The sequence below is a fragment of the Phragmites australis genome, chromosome 22 (assembly GCF_958298935.1).
Source record: "Phragmites australis chromosome 22, lpPhrAust1.1, whole genome shotgun sequence".
Lineage (NCBI taxonomy): Eukaryota > Viridiplantae > Streptophyta > Magnoliopsida > Poales > Poaceae > Phragmites > Phragmites australis.
The window spans coordinates 20,421,381-20,447,545 of NC_084942.1; the positions used below are offsets into that span (position 1 = coordinate 20,421,381).

The window sequence follows — 26,165 nt, forward strand, 5'->3', positions numbered from 1 at the left end:
AATCAGTTGCATATCCTGCAAACCCTTTTGGGGCCACCAGAAGGCCACTTCAAGGGTTCGGAGGTAGCTTGATCATGGCCCTCTGACAGATCGATCTAGAATTGATCTTCGATTAAGGATTAGGGGCTCAATTGGAAGTCATCACCTTCGATGTGGTTGACATGCCCTACGAATACAACGCCATATATGGAAGGACAACTTTGAACAAGGGTCCATAATTACCTGTGCATGAAGGTCCCGGGGCCCAAGGGCCTCATCACCGTTCAAGGGGATTAGAACCTGGCATGTCGCCTCGAGTTCGGCCCCCTCTAAGTCAATGCAATGTCCACACCCTCAAAGAAGGAGGCACGACGGAGTACATCCCTGCCTTGCTGAAGTGGGTCCCGAAGACAAAGCTCGACAATAAAGCTTAGAGGGTCCCCCTTGTGACATCGCCCTAAATAAATACGTGCAAAGCCGAGGCCCACCTCCTCGACCTCCTAAAGACCCACAAAGACGTCTTTGCCTGGCCCCTAGGACCTCCTCTTGAAGCATATATATCCATGCACATTACACGAGTCAATTGCTAGAATTCCACACTGTCACCTCAGTAGGGAAATAATCTTCACTTGCCAACAGAGGATATGCGATGATTTTTTAGGTGTACTTACTAACTACAGTTTTGGTCATTCCTTCAAAAGGAGGAGGATCGCGATATTCTCACGCTAGCTAACCGTACATTGGAGGTCACAATCATGGAGATCTTCGCCGGGCACGTCAATGGCGCTATATCCTATCCATGGTGTGCAGCTATGACCTATTTTATGTAATAAGTAAGAGCATCTCCAGCAGACCCCCTAACCTATCCCCTATAGCTAAATATAGGGAATTTGACCTAAACACCCTTTCCAGTAGCTCCCGTAACCCATGCCCTATTTCTAAGGATCCTCTAAACCAGTCTCCTTATCCCCAAATATAGGGAACATCTTCTATCCCCTATCTGGCCACACCTCCCACTGACACAAGGACCATCTTTTTACAGGATATCAATAAAATAAAGTAGAGTGAGATATAAGAGGTGAGATTTAGGAAGACTGCTAGAGAGTGAAGAGATATAGAGGATGAATCTTTTAAGATAATTTCTATATGAGAGATATAAGGGATGAGTTTTAGAAGAGCTGCTGATGCTTTAAATGCTTTTTACTGTTCAAAGGCCGGGAGGTTATTTATATCGCTACATACACAAACTCAAAGCAGAGGTCAAAACTGATGGAATAAAGCTTTTTTTTATCTTAAAAACTCGCTAGCAGAGAGAACAAGAGGCCACGTGCCTACGTGGGCGCTTCCCGCGCTCCTTGTCCTCCTCCCAGCCGCTGGTCCCACTCCGGAGGCAGTTAAGTTCGTTACAGAAATAGCCACCCTCTCTGGCTACTAATTCTCCCCCCTTTTGTTCCACCAAGACTCACTCCCCAGGTTGGCATGCACCAATCCAGGCTAGGCTCGCCCGGACATGGATCTTGGTAGCATCGAGGAACGGGACATGGCGGCGGAGGCGACGGCAGAAGGAGGAGGAGGATCGGGGAAGGGGGTGATGGTGGTGGGGATCGACGACAGCGACCACAGCTACTACGCGCTGCAGTGGACGCTGCAGCACTTCTTCGGCCCCGGGCAGCCGCAGCAGTACCACCTCGTCGTGCTCACCGCCAAGCCCCCCGCGTCCTCCGTCATCGGCATCGCCGGCGTCGGCTCGGCGGAGCTGCTGCCGACGGTGGAGGTGGACCTCAAGCGCACCTCCGCCAGGGTCATCGAGAAGGCCAAGCAGCTTTGCACCCAGGTAATAATTATGCAGTTATCTAAGAAGAACACGGGGCATGCATTAGTTGTGCACCACCACATGCGTCGACGCGCCCTAGCTGACGACCTCGAGCTCCTCCTCGTCGTCGCAGGTGATCGACGTCAGCTACGAAGTGTTCGAAGGGGACGCGAGGAGCGTGATCTGCGAGGCGGTCGACCGGCATCACGCCGAGATGCTGGTCGTGGGCTGCCATGGTTATGGAGCATGGAAGAGGTCCTTTGCTGTTCATAAGTTTGAGGACTCTGTTGCTCTAAAAATGAGCGTGACATGATTGTAGATCATCGAGTTGTTGATCACCCATGAGTTTTTTTTCATTATTAATTGACTTTACCTGAAAAATCATTCATCAATTCCGTGCAGGGCTGTTCTTGGGAGCGTGAGCGACTACTGCACCCACCACGCGCACTGCACCGTGATGATAGTGAAGAGGCCAAAGCACAAGAAATCTGAACATGTGTCTTAAGTTTAGTTCTATATGTGTCTTAATTTGTGTGTGTCTGGGTAAGAATAAAATACAGCATGTAGATTGACAAGAGATGATATGTCCTTCTGCTTCTGTAGTTAGCCTTTTACAGCGTTTTTGTGGTGAAATTTTCTAGAATCTCGATCAAATTTGGCTAGTCTTTGTGATGAGAAACATGCATTGGCTGGTCGATCTGTAGTTCTGCATGCGTGCATCTTGATTTGTACATCTAGTTTCTATGTAATGTACTAACTTGTGCGAGTTCTATTTGCTTTTGAAACTCACAAGAAGTGCTGCTTGTACTTGTGTTTTGAGATACGGAATTGTCCTTCCTTCTGTTTCCGAGTGTACATTGAATCCATTCGCTTCATATTATTAGACATCTCCTAATGCTTTAATATGGATGGTTTCTTAGACATTAATTAGGTATCTACGTAAGTAAAAAGCTGATGTGGCAAGATATTTAAAGAGAGAAATATAGCTTGTTTCTTACTGAAAAAACTAGTATTTTAGCAATTCTAAATGATTGTGAGACAATAAATTACTTTGAAAGATCTCAAGAAATAAGTACCACATATACGGCATGTATTGAAAGCTTATTTTTTAACCTCAATTTTTTACTCTATTTCTCCTTTAAGATATTACTTAAAAAACAAAGCATTGGAAGTGGTCTTTAGCATGGAGAAAATGCCTTGATAAGCATAAAAAATGGGTGGGCCCAAGAGGAGCCTAGCGAGGTCCTACGCTCAAAATTTGGAAAAATATAGCTAATTCGTAATTTTCCATCATGGGTGCCCCTTCTCAAACGAATTACGAGGCTCTTGCTAAGGAACAAACACATGCTAATTTCTCTTGCCCTTGATGTGTGCCCCTCTCAGTTTTTGTCTTGGGTCGGACCCTGGTACCAAGAGCTCCAACATCTAGGTATGAGTCTCGTGGACTAGCTATTGCTCCACAGCGATGCTCGTACTAGACGGGAGAGTTCAGCGGAAGCAAATGCAAAAGCGTGGGTCAAGTGCAAAAATTGAAACTTGTTTTTCTTCAACCCTGAAGGGCAGGCCTCACGGTTGTTGTGCACAATATTGGGTTTTTTTTTTGGCTTTTAAAAGGGTGATCTGATTCTACATTTCTACGGCCATACAGATAATCTTCTGAGTAACATATAAAACTGTTGGATGATTTACTGATGTATCTATCATTGCATGCTAGACAATTCCTGACAAACATGTATGCTTTTCTTATATGAATTATACCGTGCTTCTTATAAAAAGATCATTGATATTCTTGCATTTCAATCCCTACAAAAGGCCAGTTTGGGATGCGGATTTTTTTTTTCAAATTCTATTAGAATTGAACTGTTTCTATGAAATTCCTATATAATTCGTATGAAATTGATGTGTTTCAATTTTCAAATGCATAAAACAGGACTCATGCGTGCAGCAGCCTGCAAGCGAATACAGTTAAAACAGAACTATAGGAACCTCAGCCGTTGGATGATCTAAAGATCATAGATGGTAGCCGTTGGATTTTTTTTCTGGGGAATTTTTTTTTTCAAACAAGTAAATGGTCTGTCTGTTCCCTATTCGAAGGCTACAGTTAATCCCACTATCCCTATCAGTGGAGGGGTGATTTGCTGAAAACCCTCCATACAACAATAAAATACTACTCACTCCGTCCAAAAATATAGAGCGTATTAGAATTTGTAAAAGTCAAATTTCGTAAATTTTGACCAATAATTAGTCAAATTATACGCATGTTTTAATGTACAAAAGTTATATCAACATATTTGTATTTCATATATCTTTTAATACAATATTGATTTTGCAGCAATCGATAATATATTACAAAATAAATTAATGGTTAAAGTCTATTTTTAAAGATTTTTTTAAATCTTAATACGTCTAATATTTTAAGAGGGAGGGAGTATGAAATAACCCTTTTCATTGATTAGATGACGAGATTGACAGTTGTCTATAAATGAGAATTGGACGGACATGATTCGCTGTTTACACCCTTTTTATTCCCTGTCGTCTTGGTTCGCCCCAGCAGCTAAATGCTATTTCTGCAATCTCCTCCCGACGCCTACCCGCTGCCGCCGCTGCCCGGCGCACGCCGCTGGCATCGCCTCCGCCACCGCCACCTGCGACCTCGCCGCATCGCCCCTACTCCCGCGCTCACTAACGCCGCGACCCTCGCTAGGAAACTGTGGATGATGACCTCCACCGCGCCGCGCCTAGGGTGCTTGACGAAATGACGCGCCGGGGAGCGGCGGCCTCACTGCACCGGTCCCTCGCGGGGTTCCTCGCGCATGACGATCCGGAGAAATTCCTGTTGCTCGTCGCGGCCAAGGCCAGGCAGCATGGGGGCCTCGGCTCCGCTGACCTCGCGTGTGCCCTGCGGGCGTGCAGGGGGAGCGCAAACCGCTGGTCGCTGGTCCCGGAGATCCACGCGACGGCGGCCGTGCGTGGTCTCGGAGGCGACCGGATCGTCGGCAACCTTCTGATTGATTTGTATGCGAAGGACGGACTTGTGCGGCGGGCGAGGCGGGTGTTCGAGGCGCTTTGTGCCAGGGACAATGTCTCGTGGGTTGCAATGCTGTCAGGGTATGCACAGAATGGTCTTGGAGAGGAAGCTGTTGGGCTGTACCGCCAGATGCATCGGTCCGGGGTTGGTCCTACGCCATATGTTCTGACTAGTGCGCTGAGTGCTTGCACTAAAGGGGGTCTTTTTGCGCAAGGACGGCTGATCCATGCGCACGTTTACAAGCAAGGATTCTGCTCTGAAACCTTTGTGGGGAATGCGCTTATCGCGTTGTACTTAAGGTGTGGATCCTTTAGGCTAGCAGAAAGGGTATTCTGTGACATGCTGTTCTGTGATAGAGTAACGTTCAATACATTGATCTCAGGGCATGCTCAGTGTGGACATGGTGGCCGTGCTTTGGAGATATTTGATGAGATGCGACTGGCAGGGTTGAGGCCTGATTGTGTGACCATTGCTAGCCTGCTTGCAGCCTGTGCCTCTTCTGGGCATCTTCAAAACGGGAAGCAGCTTCATTCGTATTTGTTGAAAGCAGGTATGTCTTCAGATTACATATTGGAAGGCTCTCTCCTTGACCTGTACGTGAAATGTGGTGATATTGAAACTGCCCTCGAAATCTTCAATTTGGGCGATAGAAAGAACGTAGTGCTGTGGAATTTGATGCTTGTGGCATATGGGCAGATTAGTGATCTAGCAAAATCTTTAGACATCTTTTGTCAGATGCAAGCTGCAGGTATACGACCTAACCAATTCACATACCCATGCATTTTAAGGACTTGCACTTGCATTGGAGCAATTGAACTTGGAGAGCAGATTCATTCATTAAGCATAAAAACTGGCTTTGAGTCTGATATGTATGTCAGTGGTGTATTGATAGATATGTATTGTAAATGTGGGTGGCTTGACAAAGCTCGAAGAATTCTTGAAATGCTTGAAGAAAAAGATGTGGTTTCCTGGACTTCAATGATTGCTGGATATGTGCAGCATGAGTTTTGTAAAGAGGCTCTTGAAACATTCAAAGAAATGCAGGATTGTGGAATTTGGCCAGATAACATAGGGCTGGCAAGTGCTATAAGTGCTTGTGCTGGAATCAAAGCAATGAGTCAGGGTTCACAGATTCATGCTCGGGTTTATGTGTCCGGTTATTCAGCAGATATTTCAATTTGGAATGCGTTGGTAAACCTCTATGCAAGATGTGGAAGAAGTAAAGAAGCTTTCTCTTTGTTTAAGGCGGTGGAACATAAGGATGAGATTACATGGAATGGATTGGTATCCGGTTTTGCACAAAGTGGTCTCTATGAAGAAGCTCTCAAAGTATTTATGCAGATGGGTCAAGCAGGTGGCAAGTATAATGTGTTCACATTTGTATCCTCTATTAGTGCTTCAGCTAACCTTGCAGATATAAAACAAGGAACACAAATACATGGTAGAGTTATTAAAACAGGTCACGCATCTGAAATTGAAGTTGCGAATGCTTTGATTTCACTCTATGGAAAGTGTGGCAGCATTGAAGATGCCAACATGGAGTTTTCTGAAATGCCTGAGAGGAACGAGGTGTCATGGAATACTATTATTACAAGTTGCTCACAGCATGGACGTGCACTAGAGGCATTGGATCTATTTGATCAAATGAAGCAAGAAGGTCTGAAACCTAATGATGTTACCTTCATAGGAGTGTTAGCTGCTTGCAGTCATGTTGGTTTGGTAGAGGAAGGCCTTAGTTACTTCAAATCCATGTCTAATGAGTATGGAATTCATCCAAGACCTGACCATTATGCTTGTGTCGTGGATATTCTTGGACGGTCTGGGCAACTTGACCGTGCATTGAGATTTGTTGAGGAAATGGCAATCTCTGCTGATGCAATGGTTTGGAGAACCCTTCTCAGTGCTTGTAAAAAACACAAGAACATAGAAATCGGGGAGCTTGCAGCGAAGCATCTCCTAGAGTTAGAGCCTCATGATTCGGCATCTTATGTTCTCCTTTCAAATGCATATGCTGTTACTGGAAAGTGGGCCGGTAGGGATCAGGTCAGAAAGATGATGAAAGACAGAGGAGTCAGGAAGGAACCAGGTCGTAGCTGGATTGAAGTAAAGAATGCAGTTCATGCGTTCTTTGTTGGTGATCGGTCACACCCCTTGGCTGATCAGATATACAGTTTTTTGGTTGATCTAAATGATAGGATAGCCAAAATAGGGTACATGCAAGAAAATTATCATCTCTTTCATGAAAAAGAGCAAGAACGAAAAGACCCCACTGCTTTTGTTCATAGTGAGAAGTTAGCTGTGGCTTTTGGGTTAATGAGTTTGCCTCCTTGTGTGCCCCTTCGAGTGATTAAGAACCTTCGCGTTTGTAACGACTGCCACAATTGGATGAAATTTACCTCTCAAGTCATGGGACGAGAAATTGTGTTACGTGACGTGTACAGATTTCACCATTTTATCAATGGCAGCTGTTCATGTGGAGACTACTGGTGAATTGTGCTGAAGTGAAGTCCCTTCAGTACTAACTCCCACTGTGTTAATTTGGTCTTATTAAGATGTTACCTCAAGCAGTTTGAGACCTTTCTAGAGCTGTGACATGCAGATATCTAAAATTGAAATTCATCATGGCAAGGGCAGCACGTCCAAATCAGTTATTCATGTTTTTGGCATGTAGGTGAGTTTTCATCTTTGTGGGTATCATTTTATCATCTGATGTCTTTTGTCTGAATCTCTATAATCTGTTATCTTTTGTCTGAACCTCTATAACTCTTGCTTGCAATACTTTCACTTGTTTCAGGTATCATTTGGTCAAGTTAAAGTGTACACTACATGCGAACTGAGCATAGCTCAGTTGGTTAGGGTTCTTGTGGTGGAACCTGCCCACCCGGATTCAAGTCCTAGACTCGGCACGAGCGCTCGCATTTTCTTGGGATTAAATTCTGAGAGGAATAGTACATGCACATGTAGATGCGTTCAGTGGTCAAATCACGTGCCCACGCTACGTGAGGTTATGTACCCAATCTTGTTTAGACATACGCTAGGATGCACCCATGTGGGTGTGTGGGCGTGAGTGTGGTGTACGTGCATGAGTGCGTGTGTGCGTCCTACTTGTACTTAAAAGTGCACGCTACATTACTAGTGATCCAAAAGAAATGTGTATTAGCAGTCAGCGGTAGGGTCTTTGAAGAATCAAAGGGCAAGAAGTTATATATGAATGATAAGCTGCATCACGAAGCCTCCAAGTCTCAAGATTGTTACATGGCATCCTCAGGAGTCATGACAGACAATTTTTTCAACGAGGGTATGGATTAGTGTACATGGTATACTTCAGCAGTGCAGATCAATATGCAGTTTACAAACTCAATTAGAATTTCCATGAAGAGCTGGCAGGTACAATCGCTGATTCTTGTTCCTTCTTGTCCCGAAGTTCCTGTGCTTCTTTCAGGAGTGATGTAAAACTCCTGACAGATTTCCCTTGTTCCAAATAGATCTCGCTGGCAATCTCGTTGAACTGAGGAGACAAATCTGGATATGCACAGATCAACTTGACGCATACTGCTGCTTACAAAGGTACCATGGCTGGCTGCAGCTTGCTGTCCTATAGCTCAGCGTTTTGCTGATGGGAAGAACAGGTATTTTTTCTGGCCATTATCTTGTGAAACACCACCTTTTTCAATGTGGATACCTTGTGCCGAAAACCGGATGTTGTCTGCTTCTGTTACCGCTTGTGTTGATCAACAACCAAATTATTTCTCTGGGCACCTGCAACATCAACTTTATTTTCAATTTGACAGGGTAATAATGCAAGACCCCACAAATGATGCTGATAAAAGTTACATCAAGGACAGACGAATGAAGACATAGTACAAGCGGCAGCAAAAATATGGCCTCCTACATCCAGTAAGACTCGGACGAAATGTACCATAATAGATGCGGCTCATAGTCAGACATTCTTAGACATTTCCACCAGAAATGTTGTGTTAAGAGGTACATGATATATTGATATAATATAGTTTTGTTCCATTATTCGTGCCAATACAATACAACATATACCGAGCATCCACATGGCACAGTTTTGCAATGAGGATATAGATTAACATCTAGGGTACACTACAGATGAATATTCAGCCTACCCAATTTAATTCCATCTAATTTCCCTTGAAGAGGTAGCTGATACAATTGCTAATTCTTGTGCCTTCTTCTTGTCCAGAAGTTCCCGTGCTTCTTTTATGAGTGAAGAAAAAGTCTTGTCAGGATTCCTTTGTTCTGAATAGATGTGAGCAGCAATCTCGTCGAACTGACCAGCCAGATCTGTATCTGCACTGATCAATTTGTTGCACACCGTCTCACAGAGGCACACCAAGGCTTCCTTCAGTTTGATTTCCTGTAGTTGATCACAATTTTGCTGATGAGATGCAGTGGTGTTTCTCTGGCCATTATCATCATCTTCTACAGCATGATCTTTCTCTAAGTCAGCACCTGGTGCCGAATACATGGCGTTATTTGCTTCTGATACATCTTGTATGTCTGATTCAGTCGGCTTAGCAAGTATTTCTCTGAGCACCTGCAACATGGATGGTATTTCAGTTTGACAAGGGAGATGATTCAACCTCACCCCAAACACGATGTGGCCAAGGGCATTTGAATTTGTAAAGTTGACAACACAGATTGTTCTTACCTTTGTCATGACGCCGGTCATGGATTTCTTGAGTTCCTTGAGATATTCATCATCCTTGGTGTAATGACTGCATAGGCGCTCAAGGATTTCTGCTGCCCTCATTCTGTTTGTTTTGCTTTTGGCATCTACAGTTGCTCTAGTGAGACAGCCAACAACATCACCACCTGCTTGTAAGATAATCGTGGCATTTGTTTCACTCTGTGAAGATAGCATGGACTGCAGCTTTTCACCTGCCAAATCTTGGATGTAACTGCGCTTCTTCAGCCAATGAATTGGGGAAGCATTGTAATAGCTACAGATCCGTCTGCTCTGCACTTCCTCCCACAAAGGTGAGGATTTTGACGGTGGTTTGACTGAAACTCTTCTCATGCCCCAAAGAAACAAGTCTAGCAGTGTCCTAATGAATATCGTGCTGCTGCTTCCACTGGCCACAATGGAAGATGTATCCACAGACAGATCTAATAGCATCTCCACTACTTGTCCCTGCAGCTTGGGTTCACAGTTGTCACACCCGAGAATACCTTCCAGGGTGCTAGTAATTGCTTTGCTGTTGCTTGAGATCTCATGTTGGAGCTTCGTCGTTCCGGTCTCCCCAGGATCAGCCATGAGCCGGCTCATGAGTTCCAGTGACTCCTCAGCCATGCTGCACCATTCATCATGACGGTCTCTGTGGATTTTGCTGGAGATTAGAGGTGCCATGATCTTTGATAGTAGACCTTTGGTGTTGGTCATGACTCTGCAGTTCTCCTGGTCGACGGTGAGCTTCTGAAGGATACGCAGGCCTTGCACCACCAACTCTTGATAGCCATGGAACCGGTCATTGTCACCTTCCATTGGCACACTTTCTTGCCTCTCGTGACCAGATGTTCTGATTAGGTAGCACCACTCATATTTCTCTAGAAACCAGTCCGGCTCATATGTCTTGGGCAGCCGATGGTGTCGCTCGTATGACATGGGTAGCCAACTGTATTCCTCAAACGTGTTGAGCAGGGAAGAGATGCATTGGATCCCTCGCGGGAACTGCTCCAAATAGATAGCGCCTGCGACGTGCGCCACTACCCTTGCGGCCTGCGCCCTAATCTCTCTGCTATACGGGCTCCTGGGACCCAGCGTCTCAAGTAGCCTCTGGATCATGTGGTTGAAGTATGTCGATCCAGTCAGCAACTGTTTTACCAGCACCTCTTGCCCTTCGTCTGACGTAGTACATGTGCCAAGAATCCTTAACCCAGAAAGATAGCCTTCATTTGACTCTGATTCCGTCATTAGGTCCAGAGCATATGTGACGAGGTTCCTTCCTTTGGCGAATGAGAGGTCCTTCTTGCACCCCGTTACAGTTTCATCTAGGTAGTCACAAACTATGTTTAGGTCAAGTGAATAGTCTTTGGCGACTACTTTGGCTAGTAGCACGATTCGCGACCCACAACCATAGACGGCCATGTAACCGAAGAGCAGACCTTGTGCCACGGCTAAGGAGTACAAGACGTTCAGTGCCGGCTTCAGGTTTGCACCTCCGTTGTCATTGCCATAATAATTCTCTATCAGACGCCAAAGCGAGACACCGGTAGAGATATATATGCCAAGCACATAGAGAACTGCTAGTGGGCACAATACAACGGAAAACACCACTACTTGAACCAACCATAGAAGTAGTGTTAGCAATAGTGCTAGCAATAATGCAATTGACGATTTGTTGTCTGTTACTCCAGTCATGGTAAATGATATAGCAACAAATATAGCCCATACTGAACTTAGAACTTCTCTTAACTTTTCCTTCAGAAGAAAATCAAACACCCTGTTGTGCGTTGCAAATTGGATCAGAACAATGACAAGTGGTTTACCTCATCAAGAAAAAAAAAGAATAATATATTTAGTTATTTTGCCATTGTGGAGTTATTTTGCCATTCGAAATTCCCTGGAATATCCACTATAAAAATGCAAAAACATATTCGTGACAGCCCAACTCCAATTTAAGTATAATCCAGCCCATGTAACCCCCTCTCTCTCTCTCTCTCTCTCTCTCTGAGTCTTAATTAGTCGAATGTGTCAAGTTCGCCGCCAACATGACAAGTTACATAGGATGTAATCCTCGTGATTCATGACATTCTGAGGATACTACTACTTCATCTAATTAATAGCTAGCCATTCCCCTGGCTAAATTCTCCATGGATCCATCTGCCAACATTAAACTAGATATAATCCTTAAACTGAGCTAGAGTTAGATTTAAACAATCTTCATGCATCTACCAAGGACTTACAATTCATTATTTCTTAAATTAGAGCTCTAGCTACATCCATATGCACCTCCTTGAAATTAACCACCTAAGCTAAATCCTCCATGGATCCATCCACCAAAAGTTAACTAGATCTAAACCTAAAATTGGAGCTAGAGTTAAATCTAAACATTCTTCATGCATCTACCAAGGACTTACAATCCATTATTTATTAAATTAGAGCTCTAGCTACATCCATATGCATCTCCCTGAACTGAACCACCTAAGGTAAATTCTCCATGGATCCATCCACCAAAATTTAACTAGATCTAAACCTAAAATTGGAGCTACAGTTAGATCTAAACATTCCTCATGCATCTACTGAGGACTTACAATTCATTATTTCTTAAACTAGAGCTCTAGCTACATCCATATACATATCCATGAAACCAACCACCTAAACCCTACATAATTATCAAATTAAGCTAACTAGATCAAAAATAGAAAAAAAAATACTCACCTTAGGACACCAAGAGGAAGTGGATCTACAAGATCTTGTTTAATTTAGGCAGGCTATTGGGATGGGGATAAACATCCATTGAGGATATCTGTGTCGGTTCTATATAGTCCCCAATCGATCAATGATGGTTATGTATACCAATCATCAATAGGATTTCACTTACGGTTCGTATAGACCTGTCAGTGATAACTCCATGATCATTGACGATTCCAACGCAAGCTGTCATCATTGACAGATGCAAAATAGAACCATATGTGATAATGAAGTATCACTAATGGTTCTTAGCTCCTTAGTCATAATGGACTATTGAATTAAAAAAAAAGTCAGTGATAATGTTATCACGTACGTTTTTTTTTAAACCAATAGTGACCGATGAGTTGTCAAGGATCTGAATTTTTGTAGTAGTGATTGTTCGGTCCAAGGGACTACTGGCTTGGAGAAGATAATCAAGGCATGATTTCTTAAAAAAAAGTTTAAGATGTTGGACTAACAAGTTGGTGCAAAAGGGTGACAACGATGATTGAGAAAAGTGCCTTATATGGAATATTAAGTAGATAAGATCAAAGATTCCTAGTAAGAAGATGGCCACATATTTGACCATATTTGATCGAGCGGGCACGCCGGGCTGCTTGGTGGCTGCCCGGTGGGCCCTCCCCTCGGCGCCCGTTGAAGAACGGCATGATGACGAATAAGATCGGACGGGAGCGCGTTTTCAACCCTCCTCGTCACTTCGCGTAGCAGCCCATGATGGTTGCTTTTCATTTATGACGCCTCGGAATTCACGTCCTCCCTTTTTGGACACGCTACCGCTCCAGCGGGTATTTAAGGCGGGGCGGGCTCCCCGGAGAAGGGACGGTTTTTCGGAGGATAGAGGGCAAGTCGAAGACAGTAGCAAGTACAAGCACAGAAGCTCGGATCACCGAAGAACAAGGAGCCCGAAACTCTAGACTAGACAAATATTCTTGTAACCCAGCAGAACCTCTGAGAGACATTCTCAGAGCATTTATAGCATACACACAGGAGTAGGGTATTACGCTCAGTGCGGCCCGAACCTGTCTAAAATTCTCCTGTGCATTTACTACTTCTGTATCCGATCATTCCATTCCACCTGCATCGCATTTACGCCCATTTATTTTACCCGCAAAACAGATTCAGAATCATCCCCCCGGCCGAATCTCAAAGGGGTCCCTCCGAATCCCTACTTGAGGAGTTCACCCTCCGACAATTACTCTCTCTCCCTCTACATCTATAGATATAGATCTAGATAGATCCAAAAAATCTCCATTCTTGATAAAAAACATCCTAGAGGTTAAAAAACATCAAATTGAAGCTATATTTTTTAAAATATAATGCTAGAATCATGTGAATCTACACAATTGAATCAACATTGGCCACAAATTTTAGATAATTCGAGAATCTATGTGGCTAGAACCATGTGCATCTCTAGATCACATCTAAACCCTAATTAAGCCTTAAATATATATCTAAACTTCAAAAGGATGCTAGCTAGAGATAGGATACTCTTACCTTAGAGAGCCAGATCCTCCAAGAAATTCAAAAACAAAACCTCTCCCCTTTATTTTAAAATCTCCGGGCCGCCTTTGAGCTGCTCTGTTCTGACAGAGCAAGCTCGGTCTGAATGGAGCTCCCCGCGAACAGGTATTGTTTGAAGAGAGATTACCAGAGGCGGGTCATATAAGGAGCCGCCTTCGAAAATACGTTTTGACAAGCGGCTAATTATGTGGCCCGCCTGCGGTAATCATCTCATTACCAGAGGTGGTTCACATAAGAAACCGTCTTGGAAATTACCTTTTACACAGCTTCTTATGTCGCCCGTCTCTGAAAATCGTACCATTACCACATGCGACTATCGTAAGCAGCCGCTTGTGAAAATTTGTTAAAAAAAATTGAAACAATTTTTTTTCCGCTTTTTAATATCATTTCGGGTGAATTTTCTGGAAAATGGCAACACTACCGGCTGAAGCCACCAGCCGGCAGTTTATTGTCGGTTCCGGGATCGGCAGTGATAATTGAGGACTGTCATTGCCTGTTGCCAACTACCGGCTCCAAAACCGACAGTGAAACATTTTTCTATAGTAGTGAACATGCCCTTATAATTATTTCATCAGTTTCAATGATAAGTACAACTATTTCAATTCGAGGAGCGCGCTGCCCTTCACTTGCTTTATTTGAATGGCTACCAATCACGATGGAAAGAAGCGCCAAAATAGAAATTGCTCGCTAGTTAGTACTAAAAGCGGATCGAGTTTCCTTTACTTATACGAAGTTACCATATAGCTAGGAACACTCAGAAAACAGGAGCTAATGAAAGAACTACTGTATCATTCATTCATAAGTTTAGGTGGAAATATGAACATTAAATTAACCAGTAAAGATGCATGCATTAAACGGTAATGAGACTCACCCGACAGTTTGAATGAGTGTGATAACTCTGAGAGACCAGAAATCCTTGTTAGGCAGATTGTACGACTTGCAAGGTGGAGATGAATCATATGTCAGCTGAAAGCCTTAAAGTATGACCCAGGCACGGTTGAAAGGAAACAAAGACTAAAGCGTCTGCTTAATTTATTTGCGTATTGTGGAGGGAAGGAATAAATTATAGCAAAAAAAGCATGTTCATAGGGCCGCTGGTCACCTTTTCCCGGCATTCCATGCTGCAGGTTGTCCCTTTGCTTCTTTCCTTTCTTCCTTGTGATTCTCAAGAATCGGTTCCTTATATAGCCCTCATGCGCGCCAGAAAGTGGTGACTTCAATCTTTCATAGTATAATAGCATTACTTAGAGCAGTGAGCTTGCATGCTACAAATGCACTTGCATTGCTGAGATACAAACCACATTTCTGGGAAGAATGGCCAAGAGAGCGGAGCTACCAGAGCCCACAAAGGGTGCAGATGTTGATGTCCCCCGGAGCTACCAATCGCTGGAAGATGTTTATATCAACAGCCATGCCGTGTTTATGGGTTACATGTGGATGGCCGGGAGGGGACTGGGTTTTCTCGTGTTTGTCTGGATCACCGTCGTCCTCCTCGGAGGCTTTGTCTCCATGCTGGCGAAGAAGGATTTTTGGTGTCTGACGGTGATTAGTCTTCTCCAGACAAGGTGAGTTAGCATCCTCACCTTTTAATTCTATCCTGCATCTTTACTGCGGCCGTTCTTTTTTAATTTATTGTTTTATGTGAGAAAAATAGACACAGAGGTATATGTCTGTCAATTGAAGTGTTTGATTTACAGTTTTAGCTAACAACCCTAGAAGTTTATTGTTTCGAAGACTTCAAATAGATCCAATAAACTACTCGGAGTAGAATGACAACGGAGCAATTTAGGGAATAATATATATTACTGTTGTGAACCAAAAAGAAATGCAATTCTAATTCCAGACTTTATGTAACTCAAACGATTAAAATAAGGTTTGTAAATTGAAGACGGATGCAACTGATTTAGTCTTAGATCTACTACAAGGGAAGACTAGACATAGTTGGGATTCCAGAATGGGAGGGCACAAGACGTGGGGTGGTGACTGTCTAGAGGAATGTTCGCATGGGTGAGGATTAGGACGAGTTCTCTCGAAATACGAAAGAAAAATGTAGTAATTTCCGTGTTATCCGAACGGGTTAGGGCTCGCCCCTGCCTGGCCAAAGAACAATAGAAGGACTGGGGCAGGGCCGTGGGACTAGCCATCTTGACAGCAGATGCCATTCAGAAGTCCAAGAATTTGTAAGTTAAAACTATTTTGGCCCCGTTTAACATTACAGCGCAATTAAAAAAAATAGCCGACACCAATTTCTGAGTCCGATGAGCTCACTTGAGAAAGTGTTAAAATATAAGTGAATTATCGGTCTTTCTTTATCAGTCTAAATTTTTAAGTCAATTGGTTGGTGAAAAAACTTAATAGCTAGGAATGTCATCTGATGTGGTTCCCAAGGCTGCAAAAATTCATTCAAGATCTATTCCTTTCGACAGTCTTGCCTTTAGCGTCGTCAGATCTCTTTGTCTGCTACGCCTTTGTCTTGTATGATGGTGTGATTAGACTTGCTGTTGGTCGTATCCATGACTTCAGCAGAATGGCCGGCCACCGAACCGCTACATTACAGCCTTGTCCATGCCTATGGCTGGCTGGTCGCAACCTGCTGGCTGGTCGCTACATCCACACCTAGTGTGGGACGTGCACTGTGCATCGCGCCTGTCTCGCATTACGATTGGGCGAAGGACAAGTTATTAGACCACCATCATACAAGACACGGGTCATTGGAATATATTCTCTCCGTTTAAAAATACAAGATATATTTTATTTTAAAAAAAAATCGAGTTTTATATATTTTGACTAACAATCAGCTAAATTAAAAATATATTTAGTGTATAAAAATTATACCACTAAATTCATATTTTAAAATACTTTCACGCTATATTGGTTTAACTATAGCTATAAATAATACATTTTGTGAGAAAAATAATAATCAATGTCTTGTTTTAAAGATCAGGCCATAATAAAATACGTCTTATATTCTTGAATGGAGGGAGTAATAAAAGAAATCCTTAGTTACCTTTAGGGTATAGTTGATTTTGGACTGAGGGCCGATATACCAAATTGACAATCACATCAATGCTAAGACTTGTCTGATCCCAGAATGCCGTATCGTATACTACTAGATGTGTGTTTTTAAGTAGAAATGCCACTATTTCATGGAGATCTATAAACTAGATGACTGTTGCTAAGTTAATCATTTCAATTTCATAACACTCTTGAAGCGCAAAGGACTGTGTATGTCTTAGAAGGCTGATTAAGCGTACCAACTACTTAGTGGTGCATAGGTTGATAAATCCTCCACATTCCTCTTTGCGCATAGTGGAGCTAGCTTGCATTGCGAATTCCTCATGAACTAATGCCCAATTCCTTCCATTTATTAATTGCTATAATGAGCATATGAAGGGTATATTTATTTCAAAACGGATATGAACAAACACATACTCAGAAGAATGGGCAATAGAAATAGAAAAGATCAAAATAAGTGAGAATCTTGTAGATCTTTTCACCAAGACCTTCCATGCTTCCACTTTAGAGAACCATATCTGAGTTATTTGCACAAGGGCTTGTAGTCCTCATGGGGAGGTATATAATCTTCATAAGCTACATCTGTGGGATGAATTTGGGATATTGCACTCTTTTTTTATTTGGTTGAGTTTTTAACCCATTTGGGATATAAGCAGAGGCAGTGAGGCCCCATTGTATCAAGACAACAAAGAGATCAATAAGGATCGGTCTAGACAAAATGTTTCGAACATTATATTTTGCTAGAAAATAGCATTGCTCTGTCTTGTCGCAGCCTACTAAATATATTAACTGAGAACATATAACAGGGCGCTCAGTACCTTTGCGGATAAAAAGATCGGCAATATTACGGATCCGTACATCGGCTTATGCAGAGCTGCAGCTAACGCTTGGAAAAGTGCTCATGGGTCGTCCCCTAAACGACGCTTCGTAGCTGTGAAAGTGGCAGTTCAAGTAGTGGCGTCCACCGTTATACTGATTCCCCTAAGCACTCTCCATTTGTCTGGGCCGTATATCTGTAGCCTTATTTCGCTGTGGCGTCTAATCAAGCGCGATTACGGCAAGGCAGATGGAGAGGCAGCAAACCTGAAGATGGCACTGGTCGTCCTGTACTCCCTAGTTCTGCTCCAGGGCGTCGTCTTTACCTACAGTTCGATCAGCAACTCTACGGGATATGAGCTAGCGAGAATGGTGGCCAAAAAATATGGGTTCAGGGGTCGGGCGCGCAAATCAGTTTTTAGCTACTATCGAGAAACCACATACATGTGCCAGAAGGACCCATCGTTGGCCTCAGGAAGGAACCTGGTTACATATGCTGTGGACATGATCAGATCCGAGTCACCTGTCCGCTACCTTTCAGGTGCAAGGATTCTGGACACACTTACCGGGCCCAGGATTACAAACGTGAAAGAGGCGCAGCAGATGCTGATAAAACAACTGATTGGGTCGGCATCATCTGTTGACATACTTAAGAAACTGCTACTGAAACTGGACTGGAGAAACCGGTACCACGGCGAGATCAGGGAGCGCACCGCAAGGATAGTGGCACAACTTGCTGGCGAGATCCGTCTCGTGCAGCTCCCCCGAGGGATTCAGTGCATAGCGTCCTTGCTCGAGACTTCTTCGCAGGAAGAAGATGAGTGTACCCCACCCCAGGAGGAGGAGGAGGACGACGACGACACTAGGACCCCGCCACAGGAGAGCGATGATCTTAGCCCACTAGAGAACATTAATTACAAAGAGCTGGTACTGCAAGGCCTGTGTATCCTTGAGAAACTCGCCGCTGCCGACGAGGACAACTGCAAAGTCATTTGCAAAACCAGTGGTCTTCTATCGAAGATCATGGCGCCTGTAACCAACGACCTAGTACACTCCATCGACCACGAGTCATGGTCTAGCATCGTAGGCGCATCACTTAATGTGATGTACCAGGTCGTGACTGCTCCTGGAGAGACGGGCAGCAAGGCGGGCTGTGGAATCTCAAGCAACAAGGAAGCAATTGGTGCCATGCAGCGTATTGTCAGGTGTAAAGACTGTAAAGCAGAGCTGGCTATACCAGCCGTTAAGATCCTCACACATCTACCCACGGATACAGCTTGCGGTGGTGTGCCTACCGAAAGCAGAGAAGAATTAATTAAGTTTCTGGTAGACATATTCACCGATAATAAAGAGGATACCAAAATCAGAGGACTGGCTGGTCAAAAGCTCGCGGTGCTATCTGGAGAAAGCAATGATGGCACAATTATTTTGCGAGCAAGAGACGACGTTGTCATCAATCTCGCAAAAATACTTATAGAAGACAGAAGCAACGAATGCAGGATAAGTGCAGCCGGAATTCTTGAGGGTTTCTGTATTCATTACACCAATGATAATAATGATGATGCATGTCTCAGGAAATCGAAGGAAATACTGCCCGGTGTGATGACAAAGGTAACATTTTGTTTCGTTTTGATCAACATAGTATATGGCCGGGGCGACATGATCCTGTCTTGAGCCATTACGCTTCTCGTTGCCGAACTAAAAATATCTTTCATGTTGCAGGTGCTCTCAGAAATACTGTATTGTGCATCCACAAAAGCTGGAAAGGACGCGTTCTCTGCACCAAGTACTGACATAGAAGGGCAGCACGGTGGTATTTTACAAGAAAATAGCCATGACAACAGCTCTTCCTCTCATCAGAACGATGGGCAGCACGGTGACATGAAATTGCATGCTTCTTTGTTGTCCTTCTCTGTGACGGTATTTGACAAAATGATCAGTGCAGATCAATATTTGGATGTGATTGGGCCTAGTGATGCTGCGATTAGCTTCGCGAGGAAGCTCGAGGAACTGGTACAAAGAAACAAGAGACCCACACCCAACTGCCTGAGAATGCTGAAGCTTACCAGCAAGATGGTCATATCAATGATGAAACATGAAGACAGCTACATCCGAAAGAGAGATGACCTGTGGAGATTGATGGATTCTCTGTCCATTGCTTCGAAGAAAATGTCAGACCTGGACGGTCTCGTGCTTTTATCTTGCGGCGATGGTGGCTCGACCAAGACTGAGAAGTCTCTGGCTTCCCTCGTGAAAGATGCACAAGAACTTGTCAACAGGAAGGCGCCAAAAGAATTGGCAATTGTGCTCGCTACGTCTGTCAATCGAAGCCTAGTTCAGTAGAATAACTACTATCTGCATTTCTTTTTTCCGAAAGGACGGCAAGAGCTACTATCTGCATTTTCCAGACTCTATTTTGTAATAAGTGGTCTGCGCATTTGTGCAGCTACATTTTATTATCACGTGGTTCAATTTTATTATCGTTATCCTTTCATCGAAGCATGGAATAAAGACTCTTTAGACATAGTTAACGAAGTAGAAGAACAATTTGTTAGCCGAGCAGTACCATGCACGGTAAGTGCATGGCTTGGACGCCCAAGCGCCGAGCACGCCAACAGGCTGAGAAGATCATGGTGGCAGCCTGAGGAGATCATGGCGACAGGAAGATTTGTTTCTGTCTCCAGGAACCAGTTTTCCTTATTGTTAGGGATTTATTTTGGCATGTAATCAACTCTTGTACTCTTTATATGCCCACCTGCTCCTAATGAGAATTCAAGTGCGATTTTCCAATATGCCTTCATGGTATCAGTTAAGGTCTGGTCCTAGCCTCTGCAATCCGTCTCGTCCTTCTTCGCCTCCAGCTTCTCACCGCGACGTCTCGCAATGACTGCACCATGAGATACAGACAAGGCTCGAGCTGATGATGAGGCCGCTCGCCTTGCCACCCTGGCCAAGGCCGACCTCGATGCCAAGACCACGCTGTGGGCACAGACCGTCACCGTCTCAAGCGTCAAACTCCTCATCTCCATCACCCTCGACCTCCAAGCCGGCAACTACACCCAGTGGCGTGGCTTCTTCAAGGTCGCTCTCGAGAAACATGCTCTCGATGATCATCTGCACACTGCCACCTCCTCGTCTCTGAACGCACAATGGCTCCACCTTGACCCCCTCATCCGCTTATGCCTATACGCAGCCATCATGCCCGAGCTGCTCCCCATGATCATGGACTCTGCGGCATCAGCACACACGATCTGAATGCACATCGAGGGCCTCTACCGCGACAATACCGAGACGTGTGCCAGCTACCTCGAGCAGGAGTACTACGGCCTCATGCAGGGCTCTATGACCGTCACCGACTACTGCCATAAGCAAAAGACTCTCGCCGACGAGCTGATTGTGGTTGGTACTCTGATGATCGACAAGAGCCTCGTACTCAATACCTTGCGCGGATTGAGCCCGCGGCTTGCGCACATGCACACACTTATCGCCATGCAGCGCCCCCATTTCGTCCTTCCTGGGACTCGCTCAACTCTCCTCCTCGAAGAACTGACTGCGCCGTCTAACTCCTCAGGCAGCAACTTGACTCCTTCGGTCTACATCACCACCTCCGGCGCCACCTCCTCCAAGGGCTCCTCCGGTTGGTCTTCCTCTAACATTGCCGGTCCTGGCCAAAACCGCACCACTACCACCAACTCCGGCTCCTCTCATCGCAACAACAATTGCCGCCAAAACAATGGGCACGGAAACAGCAGCATTGGCAACCATGGTGGCTATGGCAGCAAGGGCGTCAACAGGGGTGGCGCTCAGCCTAGCGCCCAGGGCTCAGCCCCCTGGCCTCGCTGTAGACTCCCTGGGCCGGGTCCATTCAGATGTGTCCTGGTCAGGGTGTCTTGGGTCCACAGCTGGGTGTGTTCACCACTGTCCCAACTCCGGCTCTGTCCCCTGGTGTCCAGTGGCCGATCGCACTAGGCACGCAGTGGTCTGGCATGGCGGCACCCTCCGTGCAATACAGCTTCATGCCACCTGCCTCCTGAGATCAACAACAAGTCATGCATGCGTTCAACACAATGCAACTGAATCCTCTCTCTTCAAATTGGTTAATGGATTATGGGGCATCTGCGCATATGATCTTGGATTAGGGTAACCTCTCGACCTTCCACTGCATTCCTTCCACTGCTTCCTCATATGCCATTGTTGGAAATGGGTCCCATATTCCTATTACCCACACTAGCACAACTTCTCTTGCTTTTCCTTCACGTTCTTTTCAGCTAAACAATGTTATTGTCACTCCTTCTCTCATTAAGAACTTGATTTATGTTCGTCGTTTCACTTGACAATCATTGTTCTGTCGAATTTGACCTTTTTGGCCTTTCCATGAAGGATCTTCAAACCAAGAACATGATCATCCAATGCAATAGCTGTGGTGACCTATATCCTCTTCATTGGCCACACCTGCTCCACATGCACTTACTATCATGCGTCCCTCCTCCACCTTGTGGCACTGACGCCTCGGTCACCACGGCATCCAAGCTCTATCACACCTTGCCAATGCTTCTCGTATCTCTTGTAATAAAATTTCGGAAGAATCCTTGTGCCATGCATGCCAACTTGGCCGACATGTTCATCTTCCATTTTATCCTTCATCCTCTCGTACTACTACAGCTTTCGAGTTAATACACTATGATCTTTGGACATCGCTAGTCCCCAGTTTTTCTGGTTACAAATATTATCTCACTGTGTTAGATGATTTCTGTCGGTGTATTCAGAACCAGGGGTCCCTAAGTCCCGAAACCCGGCCGGCCATCCGCCACATGTCACCACCCTGCAAGGTAAGAAGAAGCTAAGTTCCGGGAGAAGGTGCTCGGGGCCGCCGCCTCTGGTTCCCGAGCACCCTAGTTTCCCGATGATCCGCAGAGCCCAAATACCGGGAAGGAAGTGCTCGGGAGAGAGTGCTCGGGGCTGCACGTGGCAGCCCCCGAGGACTCGGTACCCCGAAGGTCCCACCAAGTGCTCGGGAGAGAGTGCTCGGGGCTGCACGTGGCAGCCCCCGAGGACTCGGTTCCCCAAAGGTCCCACCAAGTGCTCGGGAGAGAGTGCTCGGGGCTGCACGTGGCAGCCCCTGAGGACTCGGTGCCCCGAAGGTCCCACCGAAGTGCTCGGGAGAGAGTGCTCGGGGCTGCACGTGGCAGCCCCCGAGGACTCGGTTCCCCGAAGGTCCCACCAAGTGCTCGGGAGAGAGTGCTCGGGGCTGCACGTGGCAGCCCCCGAGGACTCGGTGCCCCGAAGGTCCCACCGAAGTGCTCGGGAGAGAGTGCTCGGGGCTGCACATGGCAGCCCCCGAGGACTCGGTTCCCCGAAGGTTCGCGTAAGATCATTCGACGACCCGAAGGGTCCCGTCGTCAGGGTGTCATCCAGTCAAAGGCCCAATGCCGCATTTAATAGGCACGCGCGACCTGACATCCTGACATCCTGACATTCTCAGCTGCCCACGCCCCAGTGTTAGACCCTGCCATGCACTGGCAGGGGGGCGTGGGTCCATTAAATGCACGGGTCCCGTCCCGTTTCATCCGGGTGCCTCGGGATAACGTTGCCAGAATCGAAGCGCTCCGCCTGCCACCCTGCCCTGGCAGAAGAACAAGACAGGGTGGGCGCACCGGGCACCTCTGAGGCTGCCCGGTGGGCCCCCTTTATGGCGCCCGAGGGCTTCCACAGTGGCGGGTGGTCGGATGCGCGCCGCATTTCTCCACCGCCCCTGTCACTTCGCCAAGACGAAATGATTACGCCTTTCTCCGTGGCACCTTGGTATTCGCATCCCCTCTTTCCCATTCAGGATATGTTGAGGTCGGCGCGCCTATAAAAGGAAAGGATGGAGAACACGTAAAAAAAAAAGGAAAAAGCCAAAAGGTGTGGTGTGTGAAGAAGAGGACGCAGACGCTCAAACCCGCTCAAGCCAAGCTAGAACACGAGAGCCTCAAGCTCTCAGTAGGTGTCTCTCTCTTGTAATCAGATACATCCTTGAAGAATTCCCTTCAAGGGCAGATATAACACTCACACAGGAGTAGGGTGTTACGCCTCCGTGCGGCCCGAACCTGCCTAAACCCCAGTGCACCCATTTTTTCTCGCATCAGGGCGATCATCTCCCACCAGCCATTGCATTTGTTTCCGTTCCCGCTTATTTCCCAACAAGCTTATCCAGGATCATCCCCCCGACCGAATCTCTAAAAAGGGGTCTCTCGGGATCCCTGCGACAGGAGTTCATCCTCCGACAGCTGGCGCGCCTGGTAGGGGGGAATATCCCTGGATTGTTTGTTTCGCTTTTTTCCCACAGGAAAAGATGGCCGGTGGGCACCGTCTCCAGCGTTCCGGCTCCACTTCCAGTGACGGAGCGCTGCCCGACGTCCGAAGGAACCCCGTCGCTGCTGCATGCCAGCAGCAGCCGCCATCCACGTGCGCGGTTTTTCCCGCTCAAGGGGATCAAGGCGCTGGGCCCATCAGGGCCGCCGCCGCCGCTGCCGACGCACTTTCCGACCCCCAGCAGGTGGTCGGGACCCCGGCCGCCCGGTCCGCCTTTGGACCGCGTCGGGTGCCACCACGACGCGGGCTCGCTTTCAGCGAGGCTAGCCCAGGGAGCGCGCTGCTTGCAGCACATGCTCTCCTTAGGCACCCGCCCGTTCAGGCCACGCCGAACACTCCGGAAGGTCGGTGGATCCAAGATGTCGTTGCTTTGGTCGGCACTGCTCGTCGCCAGGTGCAGGCCGGGATTCCTCGCACCACGTCTCAGCATGGTGCCGCCAGAGCCGGCTCCTCAACGGGCAACACCCGCACGGGCCGAGGGGTCTCCAGGCGGAGTGCCGTCCCCCTGGCCGTGTCTGAAGCCCGAGACCTCCGCTTGCGCCTTGACGAGCGGAGGGGCCACGAGGATGCCCGAGTTACTCTCGAGCGTCAGCGGGAGACCCGGCAGGGGGTCGGGGCAGAGGACCAGGCTTCCTCTCTCCCGGCCCAAGGCCACCGGGGATCCCCGGTTCACTGCCACTCGTCACCAAGGACCACCGCTCGCGCTGCAGGATACGGCACCGGCTGTCGTGCCTTCACCACCGAGCTCCGTCGGGTCAGGTGGCCTTCCAAGTTCCGCCCCGAGCTGCCGGAGAAGTACGACGGGTCCATCGACCCCGTCGAGTTCCTCCAAATCTACACGACGGCCGTCCAAGCGGCTGGAGGCAGCGAAAAGGTGATGGTAAACTACTTTCATGTTGCCCTGAGGGGGTCCGCCCGCTCTTGGCTTATGAACTTACCCCCAGGGTCTATCGGCTCCTGGGATGACCTGTGCCACCAGTCGTGGCCAACTTTCAGGGCACGTTTACGCGCCCCGGTTTGGAGTGCGACCTTCATGCCGTCCAACAGTAGGAGGGGGAAACGCTACGGCGCTTTATACAGCGCTTCAGCCAGGTTCGCAACACCATTCCTCGAGTGGCCCCCCATGCTGTTATTGTTGCTTTCCGGTAGGGCGTCCGCGATGAGCGGATGCTCGAAAAGCTAGGTACGCACGAGATCGAGACCCCTGCGGAACTCTTCGCACTGGCCGATAAGTGCGCCAAGGCTGCGGAGGCCAGGGCGTGGCATGCTCCTCGCCCCACCTCCGACCAGCCAAGTTCTTCCCGCTCCGACAAGCGGGAAAAGAAGAAGAGGAGGAAGCGTGAGGCCGCTCCCATTGAGCCAGCCCAGGTCCCTGCTCATAGGGTGCCGCAAGAGCCCGACCACCGGCAAGAGCGCCGGCCGAGTGTCGATCGACGCCCCGCCAGGGCCCCTGCTCGGGCTCCTCCTCGGGCCCCCATACCCACCAGAGCCTCGGCTCCAGCAAGGGCCCCAGCTCCAGCAAGAGCCCCGGCCCCCGGCCGAGTTCCTGTTCCAGCGAGGGCCCCCGTTCCCGCGGGGCCCGAGCCAGGTAAATGGTGTCCTATACACCAGACCAGATGGCACGACCTCACGGAGTGTCGTACGGTCAAAGGACTCATGGAGCAGCGCCAGAGGGAGCGCGACGAGTCCCGCGGAGGAGGCGATATTGAGGTCGCCCCCAACAACGCCGAGCTCGGCTTCCAGGAGCCCGAGCATGCCGTTGCCTTCATCGACGGGGGCGCTTACACACCCTGCTCGCGTCGTGGCATCAAGATCATGCGACGCGAGGTGTGCTCGGCAACCCCGAGCGAGGAGGCCACAAGACCCCTGAGGTGGTCGGATGCTCCGATCACGTTCAGCATGGCTGATCACCCCGCCAGTACTGCAGCCGTGGGACAGCTACCTCTGGTAGTGTCTCCCACTATCTGCAATGTTAAGGTCGGCAGAGTGCTGATCGACGGTGGTGCCGGCCTCAACCTCCTTTCCAAAGAGGCTTTTGAGAAGCTGCAGGTGTCCTCCCGACGCCTAAAGCCGTCGCTCCCCTTCTGTGGAGTGACCCCTGGGCACTCCCTGCCCCTCGGGCAGGTTGAGTTGCCTGTCACGTTCGGGAGCCGGGACAACTTCCGCACGGAATGCATCCTCTTCGATGTCGCGGAACTCCC

General features: G+C 47.2%; 5 protein-coding genes across 9 annotated transcripts; 4 read left to right on the forward strand and 1 right to left on the reverse strand.

Annotated features, from left to right (window-relative positions):
• The first annotated feature begins 1,467 nt into the window (after positions 1 to 1,467).
• LOC133905459 (universal stress protein PHOS32-like) lies at positions 1,468 to 2,330 on the forward strand. Its single transcript, XM_062347245.1, has 3 exons — positions 1,468 to 1,813; positions 1,926 to 2,047; positions 2,195 to 2,330. The coding sequence occupies exons 1-3, from the start codon at positions 1,490 to 1,492 to the stop codon at positions 2,295 to 2,297; spliced, it is 549 nt and encodes a 182-aa protein (XP_062203229.1). The 5' UTR covers positions 1,468 to 1,489; the 3' UTR covers positions 2,298 to 2,330.
• Positions 2,331 to 4,329: 1,999 nt separating this feature from the next.
• On the forward strand, positions 4,330 to 10,527 carry LOC133904782 (pentatricopeptide repeat-containing protein At4g13650). 5 transcript variants are annotated; one of them, XM_062346330.1, is made up of 5 exons: positions 4,330 to 7,491; positions 7,615 to 8,207; positions 8,286 to 8,449; positions 8,612 to 8,804; positions 9,028 to 10,527. In XM_062346330.1, the coding sequence occupies exon 1, from the start codon at positions 4,548 to 4,550 to the stop codon at positions 7,308 to 7,310; it is 2,763 nt and encodes a 920-aa protein (XP_062202314.1). In that variant the 5' UTR covers positions 4,330 to 4,547; the 3' UTR covers positions 7,311 to 7,491; positions 7,615 to 8,207; positions 8,286 to 8,449; positions 8,612 to 8,804; positions 9,028 to 10,527. The 5 variants fall into 5 exon arrangements, with proteins under 5 accessions (XP_062202314.1, XP_062202312.1, XP_062202315.1 ...); XM_062346328.1 differs by having other exon boundaries at positions 8,306 to 8,449; XM_062346331.1 differs by having other exon boundaries at positions 8,306 to 8,449; positions 9,031 to 10,527.
• LOC133904783 (uncharacterized) lies at positions 8,444 to 11,282 on the reverse strand. Its single transcript, XM_062346333.1, has 3 exons — positions 9,496 to 11,282; positions 8,951 to 9,381; positions 8,444 to 8,579 (listed from the first exon to the last, which is right to left on the reverse strand). The coding sequence occupies exons 1-2, from the start codon at positions 11,203 to 11,205 to the stop codon at positions 8,956 to 8,958; spliced, it is 2,136 nt and encodes a 711-aa protein (XP_062202317.1). The 5' UTR covers positions 11,206 to 11,282; the 3' UTR covers positions 8,444 to 8,579; positions 8,951 to 8,955.
• Positions 11,283 to 14,954: 3,672 nt separating this feature from the next.
• LOC133904592 (uncharacterized) lies at positions 14,955 to 20,865 on the forward strand. The gene is made up of 4 exons (XM_062346072.1): positions 14,955 to 15,344; positions 17,601 to 19,221; positions 19,333 to 19,908; positions 20,521 to 20,865. Exons 1-4 carry the CDS (start codon positions 15,094 to 15,096, stop codon positions 20,863 to 20,865), a joined length of 2,793 nt encoding a protein of 930 aa, XP_062202056.1. The 5' UTR covers positions 14,955 to 15,093.
• On the forward strand, positions 20,866 to 21,644 carry LOC133904593 (uncharacterized). The gene is made up of 2 exons (XM_062346073.1): positions 20,866 to 21,396; positions 21,513 to 21,644. Exons 1-2 carry the CDS (start codon positions 20,866 to 20,868, stop codon positions 21,642 to 21,644), a joined length of 663 nt encoding a protein of 220 aa, XP_062202057.1.
• The last annotated feature ends 4,521 nt before the right edge of the window (positions 21,645 to 26,165 follow it).

Excerpts from the sequence above, each read along its gene's own strand:
- LOC133904783 (XM_062346333.1), bottom strand. The coding sequence starts at position 11,205 with ATGACTGGAGTAACAGACAACAAATCGTCAATTGCATTATTGCTAGCA. Across the intron at positions 9,382-9,495 it reads TGACCGGCGTCATGACAAAG|GTGCTCAGAGAAATACTTGC; the intron begins GTAAGAACAATC and ends TCCATGTTGCAG.
- LOC133904782 (XM_062346330.1), top strand. The coding sequence starts at position 4,548 with ATGACGCGCCGGGGAGCGGCGGCCTCACTGCACCGGTCCCTCGCGGGG.
- LOC133904592 (XM_062346072.1), top strand. The coding sequence starts at position 15,094 with ATGGCCAAGAGAGCGGAGCTACCAGAGCCCACAAAGGGTGCAGATGTT. Across the intron at positions 15,345-17,600 it reads ATTAGTCTTCTCCAGACAAG|GGCGCTCAGTACCTTTGCGG; the intron begins GTGAGTTAGCAT and ends AACATATAACAG. Across the intron at positions 19,909-20,520 it reads GGAAGGCGCCAAAAGAATTG|GCTCGAGCTGATGATGAGGC; the intron begins GCAATTGTGCTC and ends GATACAGACAAG.
- LOC133904593 (XM_062346073.1), top strand. The coding sequence starts at position 20,866 with ATGCACATCGAGGGCCTCTACCGCGACAATACCGAGACGTGTGCCAGC. Across the intron at positions 21,397-21,512 it reads GTGGCTATGGCAGCAAGGGC|CTGGGTGTGTTCACCACTGT; the intron begins GTCAACAGGGGT and ends TTGGGTCCACAG.
- LOC133905459 (XM_062347245.1), top strand. The coding sequence starts at position 1,490 with ATGGATCTTGGTAGCATCGAGGAACGGGACATGGCGGCGGAGGCGACG. Across the intron at positions 1,814-1,925 it reads CCAAGCAGCTTTGCACCCAG|GTGATCGACGTCAGCTACGA; the intron begins GTAATAATTATG and ends TCGTCGTCGCAG. Across the intron at positions 2,048-2,194 it reads GGTTATGGAGCATGGAAGAG|GGCTGTTCTTGGGAGCGTGA; the intron begins GTCCTTTGCTGT and ends AATTCCGTGCAG.